The 12663-nt window shown below is 27.8% G+C and overlaps 2 protein-coding genes across 2 annotated transcripts; one reads left to right on the plus strand and one right to left on the minus strand.

The window, feature by feature from the left end:
• The first annotated feature begins 728 nt into the window (after positions 1–728).
• Positions 729–4349, plus strand: LOC130799859 (transcription factor MYB14-like). The gene is made up of 3 exons (XM_057663123.1): positions 729–1051; positions 1334–1463; positions 3699–4349. Exons 1-3 carry the CDS (start codon positions 919–921, stop codon positions 4264–4266), a joined length of 831 nt encoding a protein of 276 aa, XP_057519106.1. The 5' UTR covers positions 729–918; the 3' UTR covers positions 4267–4349.
• Positions 4350–9473: 5124 nt separating this feature from the next.
• Positions 9474–11240, minus strand: LOC130799860 (uncharacterized). Its single transcript, XM_057663125.1, has 2 exons — positions 10896–11240; positions 9474–9971 (listed from the first exon to the last, which is right to left on the minus strand). Exons 1-2 carry the CDS (start codon positions 11039–11041, stop codon positions 9647–9649), a joined length of 471 nt encoding a protein of 156 aa, XP_057519108.1. The 5' UTR covers positions 11042–11240; the 3' UTR covers positions 9474–9646.
• Between the last annotated feature and the right edge of the window lie 1423 nt (positions 11241–12663).

Consider the following 12663-nt stretch of genomic DNA (forward strand, 5'->3'; position numbering starts at 1 on the left):
TAGAAGTAATTTTAAAACACTATTAAATCAAATAAGTAGAGGGGTTTTGTCTCATTTAAAGAGTAAGTATCATTTAAAATCAATAGCGTCAAGTTATATTATTAATGAGATAATAATAGGGTGTTTGGCAAACAACTAACAACTGATAATTAGTAGCTAATTTGACTAGTTGATTTCATCTGGTTTGACCCGCTGATTTTAAGCCGATGTTGTAAGAAGTTTGTTCAAAAGCAACATTTATAACAATAAATTGTTTCAAGCAGTTAATTTACCAAACACTAGCATCATCTGACTCACAATTTATGCCAAAATAAGTTATAATTTGCCAAACACCTCAATATAAAATTCTCTCATCGATGTGTGTATCCTTTATCCCTTTGCGATAACTACTGATAGTGACATATTATAAGAGAAAATATTTCTATCAGTAACAATCTCAAAATGACATAGAAGTATTATTTATTATATAATTTATGTAATTTAATATTATTTTTCTTTGGAAACATAAGTTTTTGATTATACTTTATTATTTTACCATTTATTTTTTCTTGAAAAGGTAAAATTATTATATAAAATATTAATTATTTTCCAATTTCTATATTAGATTTACTTAAAAATTTAAAAATATTGATAACAAAAAAATTTTGTTAATTTTTATATAGAAACCTAAATGCTCCGAATATCATATACCCATTATTTATTAACTAAATAGTACCATTTTCTCAACACTCAAATGGTCAAGACTCAAGACTATATAAGTATATATAAATCTACAACTAAAACCAATCTCCAGTGCATTTTGAAACTACAAGCGTGCATAACTTTCAGAGAGCAACCCAGAAAATATTTCTCTCTTTCAATTTCCTCTCAAAAAACATAAAAAAAACTAAAAAAAAAAAAGAGAAGAGGAGAGAGAAAATGGGAAGAGCTCCATGTTGTGAGAAGATGGGATTGAAGAAAGGTCCATGGACTCCTGAAGAAGATCAAATCTTAATTAATTACATTCGCCTTAATGGTCATAATAATTGGCGTGCACTTCCTAAACTTGCCGGTAATTAATCTTACTTTTTAATTACTCTCTAATTATCTTTATTTTATCAATTTATTTACATTAATTTCTTGATCAATATATATGTATATTGTTATTTACTTTATTTGATTTGATTATTTTTTTGAAAAATAAAATTCGGGTATGGATAATCTTTTACGGGTAATTAAAAGGGGACGGGAAATTGATCCTTCAGATAATTAAAATCGAACTTTTATTTATCAAGTTTTAAATGTTTTATTAATGAAAAAATACTAACATTTTTTAAAATTTGATTGATTTTAGGTTTGTTAAGGTGTGGGAAGAGTTGCAGGCTTAGATGGACAAATTACTTGAGACCTGATATTAAAAGAGGCAATTTTACCCAAGATGAAGAAGAAACTATTATCAAATTGCATGAAATGCTTGGAAATAGGTAAACTATTTCATCAATTTTTTTATTATTTAATATTTTTATTAATTATTTTATAATTTTATAAGCCAAATTGGTAGTCTTTATGTATTAAATTTTTTGGTCATAATGGCTCCAAATTTTTTACTTAATTAAATTAAATGTAGATTAAAACTTGGCTAGCATTTAAATTTTCAATAAACGTATACTTTTAATTAGAAAATAACGCAGAGATCAATCTGAACTTAATTTCAAGTATCACTTTTTAAAATAAGTTATAGGTTTAAATCTCATTTTGATCACTTCTGCCCTCAGCCTACCATATATTACCTTCGTTCCAATATACTTAATTGCTACTGATAATAAGATTTTTTTTTTATAAAATGTCACAATCAAGTGCAGTATTTAAAAAATTAGTGAATAACGTAATTAGTAGATCTAAATTAATGAAAGCTACTTTATTGTTACGTCCCTTTTTTTTTTAGCCATTTTCCATAGTCAATATTGGTATGCGCCACATAGTCAATAATTCAATATATTACATTTTACTATTGAAAGTTGAAACCAATTGACTTGCACTAAAAACAACGATAATTAATAAATAGTCATTAGTACTAAAACATGACTAATTCTAGTTTGCGTTCAACCAAAATGATTTTTTAAACTTAAAATAAATTAACTTTTCATTTAATTTGTAACATTTAACTTACCAATTGGGTAATAATTTACATAATCCTTGGGGGTGGTATTTAAGAAGTTAAAAATATAAATATACACAAAAAAAATGAGTATTAAATATATCATTATTTATGTAATTTACATTGAAATTATAATTATAAGTGAAAAACGAGTCGAAACTATAATATTAGCAATACAATTTTAAGAAATAAATTTAATGCTTATTTACAACCCTAAAAGCTATATATATTATTTTTGAGTTTGTCACTTTTGCAAATGCAAATTACATACATGTACATGTTAGTACTTCCCTGGTGAAATTCATTAATATATATTTTTTTTGAGAAAATATTATATGAAACCATCTCATTATAAGACGGATTCATATAAAAAACTTATTAATAAAACATTTAAAAAATAATGAAAACTGAATTTCCATTTATCAAATCCTAATTTTTTTTTAAATGATTAGAGGTGACTCAATTAAAATAATTTTTTTAAAATAATTAGGGGTGACTCAGTTAAAATCGACTTTAATTCTTGATGATGTATATACGGATATACCCCTCACCTCATGATTCACGAGCGGTGGGCCTTACACGAAATTTGTCGCATGCTTAATGCCTATATAAACACTAAAACTGTACTACTTAAATTATTTGGGGTGCTTACAAGATTCCTGAAAGGGCTCCTATTCCTAAAAAGTTTGTTTTAATTCCGTTTTATATATAGTTAGTCTAAATTTATAATTGATTATTTTAAAATTATCAGTATTCATCTTAACGTTCTAAATGTACATAAACTAATTCAATAAAAATAATTTCATTATGAGACCGTTTTATTTAAAAATTTATGGTTTTTTATAAAAAATAAAATTTTATTATAAAAAAACTGTTACAAACCTAAGGGAAGGAAGACACGTCATCTAAACTGAGCTCCTTCCAAGCCTAAATGGAAAAATTAGATAATTATTTAATGTCAATTTTTTTGTAAATTGCAAAGTTAAAGTTTAATATTTAAATATAATAAATTAAAGTTTTAAGGCATCAAAATTTTATTCTTGTGCAAGATTTGATTGTTGTATAAAAAATTGGTGGGGACTAGGTAGTGATTTGTATGCAATCATGAATGAACACATTATCTAATTGGTACAATACAATACATGGCTGCTATGACCTGACCTAACCCATTTACTGTAATGTTATATTTTATCTTATTTGAGTATTTCCTTTAAATGTCTATTTAATTTTACTACATTTATTAATATACGTTTTTAATTTACTATCTCAAATTATTTGAGTAAAAATTATAAAAAGTTAATATTAATAAAATTTATAATAAGACGAAGCAAATAACATTCCAATTGATTATATTTTAACTTATAGATTAAAAACAAAACATATAATAAGAATTATTGATAAATAGTGATGATACTGATTATTATTTTAATATTTTAACGGTAATATATAAAATAATAATAAAGATGAATAATTGTTAAAATTTTTGTGTTGCAAGTATTTCATAATAGAGATAATATGTGTGATGATACTAATAATTAAGAAAATCTTTCAAAAATCATAGGTGGTCAGCAATTGCATCAAGACTACCCGGAAGAACGGACAATGAGATTAAGAATGTGTGGCACACTCACTTAAAGAAAAGACTTGTTAAGCAAACCGAACCAGATCAAACTGTTTCCACCACCATTGCTCGAACCATCAAAAAGCGATCTCGTAAACCGAAATCCAAAGAAAAAAACATGGTTTCCAAGGTCATAAAATGTGAGCCAGTCTCCCCACAACCATGTACAAGTACAAGTACAAGTTCTATTATTACTAGTACAAGTTCAGGTAATAACGCCAATTTCAGCAAGGAAAATGTGGGTTTGTCTAATGGTTATATCGGCGATTTTCCGGAAATTAACGACGATTTTTGGATGGAAGTTTTATCCGTGGAAGACACTGCTATGTCAACAGATGATAATCTTCCTGGTGTTTCACATTGCAATTTGAGCAACTCATCGGAAAATTTAATAACAGAGTCAGAGTCAAAGTCGGGATCAAAAGTTCATAGTGATGAAATGGACTTCTTTTGGTATAATTTGTTAACAAGAAATGATGATTTACCTGAATTTTCTGAGATGATTTAGTAAGGATACTAATGAACTAGTGTTAAAAACATATTTCATACTCCCTCCAATTCAGCACTAACGTCTCATTTGCTTTTTGGATACTATTCATCTCTTAATTTTAATTTATATTTTATTATTAATCTATAAGTTTAAATATAGTCATGTGGAATCTTGTTTGATTCGTCTCAATGCAAGAATTATTCATATCAACTTTCCATAATTTTTAATAATGTACAATTAGAGATATTAAGAATTGAATAAGTGCATTGGATAGAGTACGTAAAATAAATGGGACATTAGTAGTGAATTGGAGGGAGTAATATTCTAGGTAGTTAGGTTTTCACAAATTGTTATATGAGACGATTTCATCAAAAAATGTGCTTCATATATAGATTAAATAGTCAATTTCATACATAATTTTAGAATTTAAAATCATTTTATTAAGAAATGATCTCTTATAAAAGTACATCTTTATTTTTCTTTTGGGTAGTTTTTGGTATGTCTCCTCACATGTAATATGGTTGGAATTGTCAATTTGATGTAACATTGTCTCTTTGTATTCTTGATATTTGGCCCTTGAATTAGCACAACAAATGTTGCACACAAAAACTAAACATAATGTTCTTAAGGCAATTAAATTAAAAAATTTATATGAATATACATGTCCACACAAAAATGTACAACAATTTAACGGCATATTCTATAAATATACTTACTAATTCCGTATTTTACCTGTTACTCAAAGTGCTATGCACAAAAATTAAGAAATTAATATTTTTGTGATCATTATAACTTTTAAAAAGATTGTGATAAAAAAATTTTAAGGTATGGGTATGAAAAAGGGCCGGGTCAAAATTGACATTAATATAGTTGTTTTATTGTCAAAATTAATAATGTAATAAATAATTTAAAACAGTTAAATAAAAAAAATATACGAAATATAATGAAATGAAGTAGGTGTTTAAAATGTAGATTATTTAGGACTAAAAAGATTTAATATTAGCACCAAAACATATGAGATTATTTGGTAATTGTGAATAAAGATAGTTTAGCAGTCTAAATGGACTTTCTTAATCACTTTTGATATGCATAATCTTTTTCCTATATAAAATAATTATCACGAGCAACCAAAGCCATTTACAATTTGTCTTTTATTATTTGAATATTCCAGATGCAAAAAAAGCCAAATAATTATTTTATACTACTCTGATTTCTGAGCAGATCTGGTTCATTAGTGATGAGATTTCTGATTAAAGCAGATTTTGTGGATATTATTTTTTTAATCTAATTCTTCACTAATTTCAACGGGCACAAAAAATTGTAGTACTTAACTACTTATCTAAATTCGTATTATAATGGACTAAAGTCGATATATCTGTGTACTGTGTATACTACCAAAGGTCAACTAAAATTAGCTTTTTTATTAGTCATTATCATCATCGTATTAGTCTTTTTATTAGTGTTAATCACTAATAAAGTAAGATTGCATAAAATCGGCCTTCAAATAGCATATTAAGTGCATGAGAGCCGCTTTATGATATTCAGGTTTGAATTAATTAATATACTACTCTTTTTATTTTTTAATGTTCTTTTCAATTATTTTTTTCGTAGATTCTAATGTAAACTTTAAAATTAAAGAATATAAATTGTGAGTTTTTTTTATAAATTCTAGAGAGTTGAGTTTTGGAAAGTATATATTGAGACGAATCTAACAAAATTTCACATGAATATTTTATTTTTTTTATAGAAGTAGTATATATTAGCAGCCACTTGGGTGTTTAATTACTAAAATCGACCTGTCTTATTGCGTCTTATTTAGTGAGTGTTTTAGTAAGACCCACCATGCAAAGACATGCTCCATGATTAATTATATACTACTGAGAAAGTAAATCTGCCATGATTGTTTTGTGTTCTTTTGGCAAGGAAAGAAAACTAGCTAAATCATATGATAAACTTCCTCACATATTAAAGGATTTAATTTTTGGTATAAAGTATTTATTAGAAAATTTTGATATAAAATTATAAACTTCTAAAATTATGTATCGTGAATCAGATGAAAATAGAGAATGATTAAATGAGACGTAATCTCATCATTCTAAAGGTAAAGGACACTCCTAGTATTCCGCACAAAGCAAAGTTCTGATGAGGGGTTTTTTTTCATGAAAGATGCGGACAAATCATACCCGTTTCCTCGATGAGGGAGTAAAGAGAGATGTGCGCACTCAAGAAACCCCAGTTGATACCTATGCCTAGTAAATGTCAAACTCCAAACCTTCTACTCCAGATGTTCTACTCATTGAATCACAAGCAAATTTGGTTGATCTCATCATTCTAATATGGTTAATTACCGGAGCATTTTTACTCAAAAAAAAAGATTGATGGAGCATTTATGCGAGCGACAATCTTAATGGAAAAAATTATGTTTGCTACTTTCTTTAAATATGTCTTATTGATCATTTCAATTTTCTTTGTCTCATTTTCTTATTTAAATATTATATATATATATATATATATATATATATATATATATATATATATATATATATATATATATATATATATATAATTTTATTTATATATTTCAACTCTCTTTTAGTAAAAATAGGGTAATTTATGATTAAAAATAAAAATTAAATTAAATATGTAAATAAAAATTAGGAAAATTTACCCAGAATAATCCAACCTATTCACGATTTTCCTACAATAATCCCAACTATCGATTAACCATGAATAATCCGAACTTAGGAGGGTCTTTGCCTTGGGTACACTCGGGTGACCTGCTACCTATTGTAGCAAGTCATTTTGAATATAAAAAAAAAGATAAATATTTTAAAAAATGGAAAATTTACCCAGAATAATCCAACCTATTTACGATTTTCCTACAATAATCCCAACTATTGACTAAATGCCAGAAAATTACCTGTTGCACAAGAGCAACAACAGCACAGGTTAAGTGAGTCAATAATTGGGATTATTCTTGGTTAATCGATAGTTGGGATTATTGTAGGAAAATCGTGAATAGATTGGATTATTCTGGGTAAATTTTCCTAAAAATTAATTGTACATGACACTTTATTATAAGCTGTCTATAAACTTCTTTTACACAAAAGCAGCCATATTTGATCCTTCTTTCTACTCGAGTCGGCTAGCTTCAACTCATCATTCTACAATATATTCTACGGTCTACCTCATTTGTTAGATTATACAACAAATGTATTTGCTTATTACCACCGTATAAACATAATTACTTTCACGGTCCTTTTGAAATTATACTATATTATAACTTAATTATATATGTCCGAGTTTTTAAGTTATATGGTGCAAATTTAAAAAAACAAATATCATGTTATGAGTCCTAGGCAAATTGAAAAAAAACTAACCCTCTCTATAAAGGATTTGTTCTGAACTTTAACATGTAATTGAAAAAATAACAAAAATAAACCTTATATATTATAATTATTATTATAAATATTGACATGCTATATATTTTTTAATTATAAAAGAATACATCATTACAGTTATGATCCTATTCGGTAGAACTAGTTATTGATGGGACGGGACAACGGTAGAGTAGAATTAAACATGAGGAAAAGGCTTGGAAATTACAAGGAAATTTGTGAACATGAGATTTTATGTGTGGAAAAAAGAAAATAAAAAAAGGTGCAAGTTTAAGATTGATACCAATTAGGCAATGATTAAGACAAAAAGAGGCAACATTCATGCATCATATTGCACTGCTTCATATATAGTCTATCCCATTAGAGTGGCTATACTTTCTTTTCATCTATTTTACCGTACACCAAGTGTTGTATGAAATCGTCTCATCTTAAAATGAGACAGGCCTATACAACAAGACTTGTTGTATTGTAAAATAGATGAAAAGAAAGTATAATATTAACTTTTGATTTTTATTCTAATATCAACTGTTACATTTTTATTTTAATATCAACTCTTATATTTTTATTGTTATTTAATAATAATGATATTTTACTATCAAGTATAACCATTCATCTCCTTAATAATTGTGTCATGCCAAAATTATACAGCCATGCAAATATCACCAAACAAATATAATATCTCTTAATAAATTTATCTCATTTTATTTTTGAAAATAACCTTATTTTTTTATACTTTTTATATTTATCTTTTTTATTTAAAAATATTTTACTATTTTAACTCATTATTGACTCAATTTATATGGAAAGACGATTGAATTAAATAACTGGCACGCACAATAGGACAAGCTCACATAGTTGATATTTTATATTTATCAAGTAAAGAGAGTAAGCAGACATTTAGAAATGACATTTATTATATTGGTCTTGTCATTCCACTATTTTCAAATGAAAATAGTTTCTCATGAGAAAATGCAATGTCATCTTCACCAAGTTTACGAAGTATTTATTTATCAAAGATTTAATTACTATTTGAAAATAAATTTGTCCTTAAAGACTTCTATACATTATTTATATTAGAGGAAAATTAATAGCACACAAATTAAATAAAATTTCATTTTAAAATCAGTTGATAAAACATGTTTAACCCATTAATTAGTTTATATATGTTTATTAAGTCTTTAATTTCGATATATGATTACATAAAAATTATTTTTAATTTTTAACAATACTATTTTTGTAATTATTAAGAGTAGTACCCAAAAATGACAAACTTGATCGATAGCGAAAGCATTTCAATATGTTCAACAATTCAACTATATATTCAAGCATTTAAGTGTAGTTTCATATTTCCTCCACATATATAGTCTCCTATAAATATCCTCGCTTACTATTTGTCCTCTTTTGAGGTTAATAAATTAGAAGTACTAACTAAAGGCGTGAAGTCAAAAACTTTAATATAGGGAGGCTAAAAAAACCAGACTAAATTTTGTTGAATAATTGACAAGCTAGAAAAATAATGTATAAAACAAATTTAAAATATATTTTAACATTTAAATTAAAAATAAAATACAAATTACAAGTGATCGATGAATAGTGTTAAAAAATTAATAGAACAATTAATGAATTGGAGGGAGTATTATTGTAAAAATGGATACATTATTAGTTGCCGCCTCCTTTGTGTTGTCGGTTCTCATCCCTTTTTTATCTTTTCTTTAACTATATCTCTATAACATCTCTCTAAAATAAATTCTCTTCTCATTTAAACAATTCTTTTGGTTCACTTCAAATCAATAAGGAACCAATATTGTGCGGCTTGACTAATTTTTCAAATGTTAAAAAAGGTTTTAGAATTTAATATAAAGGTAAAATTACATCACAAATTTTCAAATAAAACAGTCTTACGGTGAGACTATATTCTATACCATCCTTAAAACATGAAAATCACTTCACGTTTGAATTAGAGTTTACAAAATAGAGTAGTCATTAGAACATTACAAATATCAAGTACAAGCCTCATTAGCCTTCATAAGAATTTGGGCCTGTCGGGCTGCATCCTTTTTTGAAATTAAGCCCTGTAAGAAAAGGGCCTTTATTTCCCAGGCCTTATAAGGATAGCCCACTCTAGCATAAGAATTCAACAAGGCAGCGCTTGATTGCTTTAACAGTCTTTCAAAAGCATTATCAACGTCGTCGTTTCGGTTTGCTGCTTCTAATAATGTCAGATCAAATCTGAACCGTTCAGTTGCTCTTGATCCGAACATCTTTGATACCGTTGATCTTTGTGGAACCATCTTTGGCCATTTTTCCTCCCTGCTTCCCCAGTACCTGTAAAGTGTAATTCCAACAAAAATAAGATACAGCGAGTTGCCTCGGGTGAGTACACTCACTGACTCAGTTCACTCGTGGAAAGCAAACAAGTATTTAAATAAGGGCGCGTTTCTTCGATTAAAAAGTGTGACAATAATTATTTTTTTTTTGTTGATTTTTTAATTGAATTCTAACCAGTACTTTTTAATTTATCACACAATATAATAAGAAAAAGTGTTTAAAATGGACTTTAACGATAAAATAAAATAGTGTCAAGTTTTTTTTATTAATTTTTGACAAGTTTTTCTCTAATAATCATACAATAGTCGAAATGAAAATTTTATTAAACATTTCATAACAGTTAAGTAGTTAAGTTAATCTACTATCTCAAACAATTACTTTTACAGTTACTATTTCCGATGGATCAAAAATGGCTCAAATCAAGACAAGCTTAAAATTCAAAAACAAAGCAACACCAAGCTAAGGCTTCTACTTTATCTGTCACATGAAATTTGTAGCACTTGTTTTAATATATCTCATTACTTTATTTTTATTTTAAACATAATGCGACCTTATATTTAACTTATATTTAACGCACATTTGTTTTAATGTTTTAATATATGAATAAGATTAAAAAAAAAATAAATTATCGTATAAAAATAAAAATGACGTTAATCAAATGGGACAGATTAAAATAAAAAAATGCTTGAAAATAGAACGAAGGGAGTATATATACTTCATTTGTTGGATTTCCCCACCAAAAGCTAGCTATGGGCCTATGGCCTAAGTTTTAGAGTATTTTTGAATTTAAGCTAATGCTTCTATAATGCTATTACAAGAGGGGCTACAGTAAAAACAAAACTCGGGCGATTCCACGTAGAATGACTCGGTAACAGGAGATGTGAAATAATGCAGATAAAATAATGGAGAAAGAATGCTTACTGGGGAGTGCATCGTCCAAGATGTGTAGTAGCAGTAAATAGAAATCCAGGCCTAGAAGCCATTGAAGGAGAACCAAAGCAACACCATAACATTATGTAAATTAGAAAAACGAGTTGACTCAGTGAACAAATAGAAGACCTCACCATTTCGGCCTTTTGCAGATTTCTACACTGACTCAGTACTACTAACTCACTGGGTTCACTCACTTTCTATAAAGCTTTCATGGTCAGTAAAGTGATGAGATATGGACTACACAGTCTACACTACTCAAATAGAACCAAATAGAAAATATTAAATCAGTATTTTTTTTGGAGGAAATGAAAAAAAATCTTGTTTATTGTACAGTGCGCTGTGCATTTGTACGTCTTCTTGTCTCAATGTCGCTACTCTTTTAAATTGCTTCTTCCGTGATACTCCAGCTTATGTGTCCCATTTTCTTTTATGGTCAAATCGATGAAAAATGGTTTCACATGAGTAGGGAAACACAAAGGTATTATGTATTTCCTTGGGAAGAGGAAGAACTATATAGGTGTGTGCAAAATAAAAATTTCATAGGTAAAGTAATATTTATAGCAGCTGTTGCAAGACCTCAAATTAGTTCTACTGGAGAAGTATTGTGGAATGAAAAATAGGAATTTTTCCATTCATAGAGACTTATTATGTAATGAGGAGGTCAGAAAACAGACCAGTAGGTACACCACAGTTAAGAGCAATAGCAAAAGTTACACGAGATGTTCTTCGAGACAAACTAATCAATGAAGTTCTACCAACAATCAGATTGAAATGACCAACAAATGGAATCAAAGATATTTGGATTCAACAAGTTAACGCCAAGCCACATATTTTAACAAATGATCAAGCATTCAATGAAGAAGCCAACACAGATGGATTTAACATAAGACTAGTTTGTCAACCGGCATCTAGTCCAGATATGAACATCTTAGACTTGGGTTTGTTTAGTGCACTATAATCAATTCAATTCAAGTCATTCCCGAAAGACCTCAATAATTTGATCAAGGCGGTCAATAATGCATACGACACTTTTGAACCAAAACTTTTGAACTACACGTGGATACAATATCAACTATGCATGATAGAGGTGTTGAAAACTATAGGTGGTAATAATTACAAGAATCCGCACATTGGAAAACAAAGATTGGACAGGTTGGGTATGTTGCCTAGAAAATTAGAAATTCCGCAAGAACTTAAAGATGCAGCACATCAATTTTTATCTCATGGTATATTTAATCTCAATGATCTTCCACAAGATGATTGAAATTAATTATCAATATGTAGACATGGATTAACACCCTTATATTTTTGAATCACAAGGGTTGTCTAACTTTAGTTAAGTAGACATTTTCTAAATCATTACAATGTTATGTAATGGATCAACATTTTGTAAAGGAAAGAATATTTATGACAACCTTTTGTAACTATGAACTTATGCACACCTCTCCATTTAGTCATTGAGGTGGTTATTACACACAAAAATCTAATCAAGTTAAACATCATTAATCAATCCATGTTTCACTTGTGTACGTTTATTTAACTCTCAAATTTAATGTTTAACATCATTTGAAATTGTGCAAATGTAAGTATTTCAGCGTCATCTTAGTGCTTGAAACGACATTGAGATAAAAAACATTGACCATTGCCAAATCAGTAACTTTATTAAGTTTCAGCCTCATACTAAGAAATTGGTGTGGCAATAAAACAACATCAGATGGCAAGTTATAAATATGTTAATATCTCATGCTCATGTCAA

This window comes from Amaranthus tricolor, chromosome 14, assembly GCF_026212465.1.
Source record: "Amaranthus tricolor cultivar Red isolate AtriRed21 chromosome 14, ASM2621246v1, whole genome shotgun sequence".
Classification (NCBI taxonomy): Eukaryota; Viridiplantae; Streptophyta; class Magnoliopsida; order Caryophyllales; family Amaranthaceae; genus Amaranthus; species Amaranthus tricolor.

Excerpts from the sequence above, each read along its gene's own strand:
- LOC130799859 (XM_057663123.1), top strand. The coding sequence starts at position 919 with ATGGGAAGAGCTCCATGTTGTGAGAAGATGGGATTGAAGAAAGGTCCA. Across the intron at positions 1,052-1,333 it reads TGCACTTCCTAAACTTGCCG|GTTTGTTAAGGTGTGGGAAG; the intron begins GTAATTAATCTT and ends GATTGATTTTAG. Across the intron at positions 1,464-3,698 it reads CATGAAATGCTTGGAAATAG|GTGGTCAGCAATTGCATCAA; the intron begins GTAAACTATTTC and ends CAAAAATCATAG.
- LOC130799860 (XM_057663125.1), bottom strand. The coding sequence starts at position 11,041 with ATGGTGAGGTCTTCTATTTGTTCACTGAGTCAACTCGTTTTTCTAATT. Across the intron at positions 9,972-10,895 it reads CTTGGACGATGCACTCCCCA|GTACTGGGGAAGCAGGGAGG; the intron begins GTAAGCATTCTT and ends TACACTTTACAG.